The 7255-nt window shown below is 32.4% G+C and overlaps 2 protein-coding genes and 1 long non-coding RNA gene across 3 annotated transcripts; all 3 read left to right on the top strand.

The window, feature by feature from the left end:
- Positions 1-214: 214 nt before the first annotated feature.
- On the top strand, positions 215-903 carry LOC109584457 (uncharacterized). Its single transcript, XM_020000203.1, has 2 exons — positions 215-358; positions 404-903. The coding sequence occupies exons 1-2, from the start codon at positions 328-330 to the stop codon at positions 742-744; spliced, it is 372 nt and encodes a 123-aa protein (XP_019855762.1). The 5' UTR covers positions 215-327; the 3' UTR covers positions 745-903.
- LOC109584456 (ubiquitin carboxyl-terminal hydrolase 47-like) lies at positions 827-6513 on the top strand. The gene is made up of 27 exons (XM_020000202.1): positions 827-848; positions 1094-1165; positions 1212-1265; positions 1322-1387; positions 1438-1895; positions 2055-2093; positions 2145-2186; positions 2256-2324; positions 2385-2441; positions 2585-2635; positions 2690-2816; positions 2861-3061; positions 3111-3157; positions 3213-3317; positions 3385-3483; positions 3529-3637; positions 3693-3814; positions 3876-3989; positions 4643-4847; positions 4897-5069; positions 5167-5197; positions 5321-5324; positions 5502-5605; positions 5649-5683; positions 5985-6032; positions 6082-6206; positions 6477-6513. The coding sequence occupies exons 1-27, from the start codon at positions 827-829 to the stop codon at positions 6511-6513; spliced, it is 2616 nt and encodes an 871-aa protein (XP_019855761.1).
- A 223-nt stretch (positions 6514-6736) lies between these two features.
- Positions 6737-7240, top strand: LOC109584467 (uncharacterized). Its single transcript, XR_002186027.1, has 3 exons — positions 6737-6994; positions 7054-7117; positions 7167-7240. It is a non-coding gene; the product is annotated as an uncharacterized LOC109584467 (long non-coding RNA).
- Positions 7241-7255: the final 15 nt, after the last annotated feature.

Here is a 7255-nt window from a genome sequence, read left to right as displayed (position 1 = left end):
GTTTGGCACGAAGACAGCACGTGTCTGGTATGTCACGTTACCCTAACAGGTTAGACCAGTTTTGCCCTCTCTAAGCCACGCCTATACAACCACGCCTATAAACAATGGCGACTAACAAGAACTGATTGTGGATTGAGGATTCAGACAAGGCTAGCTTTAAGGTAAATGTAAGTCTTTGTGTCTTTTTTCACTAATTTTATAGCATATTTTCTTCTTGAAGCTAAATTTAAACAGCAATGTCAGCAAACATCACGTGAGCAATTTGCATTCCAGGCTTCTAGCCCCACCCACCAGTGAGCTAGGTCCATTTATAGTCTCAGGTCCATTATGGCCACTGGTCAAACTTGTTTAAGTTTAGGTACTTTTGATACTGTATATCATTTTGAATTTGTAATATTTTTAGGTGATTTAATTTATGTTCTTGAGTTGTTGAAGAAATGTGACTTCCCTAAAGCAAATTGGTATGACCTTGGACTGACACTAGGACTACTGAAGAGTTCACTGGACGTCATAGAAAAGAATCATCCTCATGATGCATCTCGCTGTATGACAGAGTGCCTCTCCCAATGGTTAGGTAGAGCTGATAATGTTGACAGTAGAGGAGGAGCCAACTTGGACTCACTGTCAGATGCTCTAGGATCTATGAATGAAACTGCTGTAGCTGAGAAGTTAAGTGAGTCAACCATAACTGTATGTAACTATAATCACTGTATTTTCTATCATAGAACATCAGGTTCTTATTAATATTTTTATTAATCGTCATACTGTCCTGTCTCAGTCTCTTTGTGATTGTACTGCTATTGCTTGGTTACTTTATGGTGAACGTATGTTAACACAAGAAGCAGTTAGTAGAGTGGTGTCAGCTAGTCCCTCTATTCCTAATCAACGTGAGGCTCTATTAACTGCTGTCAAAGAAGCTGTTCAAACTGATCCCAACAGTTTACATACATTTGCTAATGTATTGTGTACAATCAGTACTAATGTATCACTGGGACAAACTATACTGGATGATATTAGTGAGTTTGACAATAATAATGGTGTCGTTGCATTATGCTTTGTTGTTAATTACATTGTTCTTTGTATGTATGTTTAGGTAAGTATTTTCCTACTCCTGAAGTAGGTGTGGTTCCTGAGACTATTAAAGATCATGATGTAGTTCCACCAGGTAATAATTATTAATTAATTGATAATACATTCATTAATATCTATAGATAATACAAGTACTGCTGATGAACCCAAGGCACCAGCTAATGCACAATCTGATAGTATGTCATGAACATAGCAACAAAATGAATTGATACATTTATTCTTTAATCCATAGTCACATCTAGTCCTTCTGATGGAGCAGTTGCTAGTAATTCATCTTCACAACCTTTATCACCTCAAGGTAGCATTAATTTGATGATATGCATTTATTGTTAATACTTTGATGTGTAGTTGAAATACCTGTTCCAATCCATTTACTTGGGGATTTTAAATCAATGAAGACTTCTTACACAAGGATGTTTTATAATGTTTGCAAGATTTTAAAAAGAAAACTGAATGTGGATGACATCAAGGAATTCCTGTCTTATTATAGTGTTACCTTTCGTAGAAAAGTAGAGCAGTGTTCAGATATTTCTAGTATCCTTCATTATGTTAAAGACGAGTGTTCACTAACCGATGTTACTCTCCTTCATAGTGTAGTGGAGGAAATGGAGATCATTGAAGCAAAGGAACACATTGAAACTTATAGAGCAGAGTTGAAGGAATTTTACAAATCAATCTCAGTTAGTCTTTGTCTGGAAAAAAGATTTGGCTCCATTCCTCATCTGAAGTATGAAACCGTTACCTTTATCTTTGACTGGAAGCCTGAGGAACATTTGTTGCAGGATATCAAGGGTGTTTTATCTAAAGTATCTGGTAAACTACTGAGGATTGAGTATATAGAACCTCACAAATCAATATGTGTCACTTGCTCCTTTCCTTTCTCTGATGTTGGGTTTACTGTATTGAGGATGATAGAGAATATTCATATACTAATGGGACAAGGATTAAAGAAACTGACTATTGGTAACTTGACATTATGGAGGAGACAAGATGTCAGACAAAAGGTACATAATATGAATAATTGAATATTGTTTTATGAATATTGTATTGTATAGGAACTAAAAGAAAAGGATCAAGACTTACTACAACACACAGAGGTGCGTGATAAAAATATTTTGAGTTTTAAAATATACATTTTATCAGTTATACTACTGGCTTTGTTACAGGTTATTTCTTATATTATACTTCAAGAAACTGAATATAAACTAAGAGATGCTATCAGTAGCAAAGAGAAGGTATGTCATCATAAACTGTGTAATGCAATGCATGTATGCTTTGTTGTGTTCTTATAATAGGAAGCAATTGAATTGAAAAAAGAACTATCAAAGATGAAAGTATTGACAGAACTTGAGGTTAGCTTATATTATATAGCAGGAAAAATTTGTGGAGAGTTCAAGTTTTGCGAATTTTCATTTGGACATTAAATTTTATGGTTTTGATAGTTATTATATTGAATCTTTTTATACAAAATGATTGGTTTAAATATTATTATTAGGCAGAATCATTGTTCATTCAAAGTGATACTGATTCAGTTAAAGAAGTTGAGGTATACATGTACAGTATCTCACTAGTTTGTATTAATTATAATAATTATTAATAGGAAGAACCACTTTATGAAGAGTTGACTGTGTTGAGGTCTCAGTTTAATGAGATAAAAGATTTGCCAAACAAATTATCAAAAATGAAGATTGAGTATTTGAAATCACTTACTAGTAATACTGATTCAGGTTGGAGTAGTTTTATTAATTATATATAACTATGTATACTAAAGCTGCTAGCAGAGTAATAAGAGGAATGACTTTTGAAATTGATGACTGCAAATTTCATCTTCAAGCAATGACAAGACCAGACTATCAGCCATCTGTAGATAATAAAAGAATAATAGAGAAATTACAAGAAAGAATAACATTAATGAATATGGAACTAGTTACTGAGAGAGAACACAATGAGAAGATTATAAAAGATATTAAAGGTTTTATTGATGTGTGTGTGTCATCATTTGATTGTTGATATTTGAATAGATCATTTGGAAGAGATTGAGGAGAAGAGACAGAGAGAAATGAAACAAGTAAGAGTGAGATATGCTATCTATACATGTGTACCATACTTACTTTTGTTTTTAGTATAAATTATATTGTAATCATCCTGTTACTGGTGAATTAATAGAGTCAACACTTGAAGTACATAAAGATGAATTACTACCCAGTGTACTGGATAAAGCTTATGAGGTTTGTTGTTATTATAGTTGGTTATTTCAGTTTAATCTTTCCTCTTGTTTTTTTATCTCTTTATCAGTTAATGAAATTAGCTCCTCATATTCCTATTGAGAGATGTCGTTTAGTTGAATATGATGATTATAGTCATGCCATGAATCGGTCCTTTGATCTTGATGAAGTAATTAAGTGGTATCTATCCCACTTGTTATGATTAGAAATTTAGTTTCAGCATCAAACTATTGGACAGCTAATGGATGTGGCTGAATATTATTATGATTTATTTTTGGAAACTCGTAAAGAAAATGAAACCTTTAAGAAATACAATGATGGAGGTGGATATAGTTTTTTGTTATGACATGCAGTATGTCTATTGTACATGTACTGTAGGTATTAATCTAGAGATATCAGTGGTTGATCTGGCAGCTGGTAAAGTACATGTAGGACCAACTAAACCAATGAGAGGAGAAAGCGGTTGGACTGTTAGAGTATTAAAACAACATATAGGAGAAGTAATTAAGAGGAAAGATATGTATACTGTCATTTATATTGTTCTCCTTCCCTTCTTTATAGGTATTTAATATCAGCCCGTCATGCATGAGGATAGCATGGAATGAGAACTGGAGTGATTTTTGTGAACTTAAGGATGAAGAAAGTTTGTTACTCTATAAATCTCGAGAAAGTAAAGTTAGTACAACTGAACAACTCAGACTAATACATACATGTACTTAGCAGTTTGCATAGTAGACTTTATATTGACAAAGTGCAACTACCGTATATCGGGTATATTTCATTGCATGAAAAGTGGTGTAAATATAAAGCTCAATGATGGAAAAATTCGGAAGCCCTTATATTCCGAAAATATTTTATTTGCTATTATTTCCATCAACCACCTGGCCTGGTAAGTCAATCGAAGCATTTGCTGACTTCTCCACTTCTGAATCAACCTTAGCAACACTTCTAACTGGCAAAGAAGGCTCTTTATGGCCTTCGAGTTAGACTAGAATGTAGCCATGGATAGTTATGAAGCCACGTGTTCATAATAGCTGCACAATACTACATATCTTCTATTCTTTTTTATCCGCATATTTTAAAATTTCATAATATTTATTCTCGCAATGGATTGCTTTTTCTGAAATTATTAATGCATTGAAATATACCCGATATACGGTATATGTTTATGTCATTGAGCATAGGAGCATGCTACTAACAGATTTTAAACCTGCCAATATTCCTTGTGGTAGCTATAATCAAAAGTCTTTACATTTGTAATTGTTGTTTCACTTTCACTTATTTGTATTTATCTTTTTTATTTTATACGTAATTTCTCTCTGTCTCAGTTGCTATATGTTTCATCAGATCCTGAAGATTATCAAAAAGAATTCAAAGATAGTTTGATGTACAGATATGTTGAGTTTCATGTCAACTCAATGATACTACTGAACATTACAATACCTCCTGGACCTGAAGCCATGCCCACAATAACTGAAAGAAGAATGATGAAAATTATATCAATGATTGAAGAAAATAAAGGAAAAGAAAGAAGTAATGATAACTTGTATTATTAATTAAACATTATTATTATTCAATACAGGGATACAGGTACGAGTTAATAAGAGTATAACATTAATTCAATTGAAGGAGGAGCTAGTTCCACTGATTGGTGTACCACCTACTGGTTTTAGAATGTATGAAATTATTGGTAATAGAGAATATGAACTGGAGGCACTGAATCAGACATTAAAAGATATTGGATCTGGATCAGAGGTAATTTGTGTGTTATTTGATGGCGTTTCTTTTTTCCATTATATCTAATAACACTGACACACACACTAATCTCTTTATTACTTTGTGTATCTACTAGTTGATAGTAAGACTGGGTAGAGCATTAGGAAGAGGAGAGAAAATAATTAAATTATATTTATTACAAGTTAATAATACTGAGGTAAGAATTATTACATATATAGTATTTATATACTCACATTACATGTACATTATTCTTTGATTTTAATTTTTAGTTTTGTAAGTTTATGATGGAGTCTATTGTTGCTGAGGATACACCAGTGGGAGAATTTAAGAAACAAATTATTGAAGAAGCAAAAGTACAAGGAATTGACTGTGTCCTTGAATTAGACAAGTAAGTACATCATGTGACTATCATGTGACTATCATGTGACTATCATGTGACTTATTGTGTAGAATGAGATTACGTGACAAGAGTGAAGTGTACCCTGGTACAGTATATCTTGATGATAAGAGGATTGATACTAGCAGTAAGGAAATGTATGTGGAACCATTGAAAGGTCAGTATATCTCAGTATATTTTTAGTGTATGTGTTTCATTAGGACCAGAGAAGAAGAAGCATGATAGACAGAGACAGGTGTATGTTATAAGATGGCGTCCATCACAATGTTCAGTTGATCCAATAGAAGAAATTATACTGGATAATAGCAGGAGTCCTGATAACAGATCTGATACTGAGCATGTTATTGGAAAGGTACTTTGTTTGTACAATACATGTAGAAATCAAATAGAGTATGATATACAGAATTTTTGTAATGAAATTTTAATATTATTTTTACATTTGAAATTATAATTTTAACTGAAAATGAAACTCAATGACATTAAGTGGGTGTGTATGTATTATCATTATCATTATTATTATTATTATTCCTTTGCAGCTGTCAGAGTTAAGTGGAGTTCCTGCTGGGTATATCTCTTATACAGAGGTTAGTCATTAAAACATACACATTTTAATACTCTCTCTGATTCTATTAGGGAATATCATTTCCAGTTGAGATATCATGTCTTGATATTGAGAATAAGTTGAAATGGTATTCCATCACTTCAGGCAGATACTCATTATTAGGACTACATGATGATGGACGTGTCATATATTACAAGTACTACTGAACACACACACACACATTATGTATATACACACACTTACATACACCTCTTACTGTTTATAATTATTTAGAGACAATAGAGAGAGAATGAAGAAGTTAACAGATAAAGAGAGATTAGAAATACGAAAGGCAGAGAGAGCAAGGTCAGTAAACCTCATGTACCATCATGTACATGTACTATTAGTGAATTTTTTAATAATATTTTCATTAATTGTACATATAGTATTTTGTATTGTGTAATTACTCATTTATTGTATTGTGTAGGTTGAAGAAGATTAGGGAATGCGAATTACAGCATTGAAGTAGATATTAGTTTTGATACAAAAATGAAAAAAATGAATTGGTTTAATATTTAGATGCATGTGTCATATTATTTTTTTTTTTATTTGCTGCTTCTGTGATAATTATTTTCTAAATACATATATGTATATATCATCAATGGCTACAAAATGACAATGTACACACACACACAGTGCTTTCAGTGCGCAGTTAGCAGTCTGATACTGTCAGCATATGATTCAGAGCACCAAGAAGATGATTTATATATTCAATTTGGATGCTATTTATATTTAGTGTTCAAGTAGAAATTCAGCCGGGATGATAGTGCATGGTGTTGTTGTAATCTAATTATATTCATTTATATTATTCATATGCTGAGTCATGGTGTTGCTGTGTGTGCTGATGCTATCAAATTCTTACTGAATTGTGCATAAAGAAAGCTCAGTTTAAGTAAAATGGCTGATCATTTTAAAATTCCAGCTGTCATAAGAAGATTAAAGAAGGTATAAAATGTGTGTGACTAGTTTTAGGATGTTCATCGTCTCCTCTCCATCCCATGCAGGAGGAAGATCAGATAAAGAATGAACCACCTGTTGGTTGTCATGCTGAATCAGTCTCAGAAAATTGTAAGCTGTTAAGAATATGTCTATACACTTATTGATGTATTGCTCTTAGATAGAACCTGGAAAGCAACAATACTAGGACCTGAAGGTACAATATATGTGAATTATAATTATTATGAAATATATCTTTTTCTGTGAACA

The sequence above is a fragment of the Amphimedon queenslandica genome, unplaced genomic scaffold (assembly GCF_000090795.2).
Source record: "Amphimedon queenslandica unplaced genomic scaffold, v1.1 AMPQUscaffold_13208, whole genome shotgun sequence".
Lineage (NCBI taxonomy): Eukaryota > Metazoa > Porifera > Demospongiae > Haplosclerida > Niphatidae > Amphimedon > Amphimedon queenslandica.
This window is presented reverse-complemented; position numbering and strand designations above follow the sequence as displayed.

Bases quoted from the DNA above. Each gene is read 5' to 3' on its own strand.
- LOC109584457 (XM_020000203.1), top strand. From the start codon at position 328: ATGGCCACTGGTCAAACTTGTTTAAGTTTAG. The intron at 359-403 runs GTACTTTTGATA...TAATATTTTTAG, and splicing joins TCAAACTTGTTTAAGTTTAG to GTGATTTAATTTATGTTCTT.
- LOC109584456 (XM_020000202.1), top strand. From the start codon at position 827: ATGTTAACACAAGAAGCAGTTA. The intron at 5,070-5,166 runs GTAATTTGTGTG...TGTATCTACTAG, and splicing joins ATATTGGATCTGGATCAGAG to TTGATAGTAAGACTGGGTAG. The intron at 5,684-5,984 runs GTGTATGTTATA...ATTCCTTTGCAG, and splicing joins AGCATGATAGACAGAGACAG to CTGTCAGAGTTAAGTGGAGT.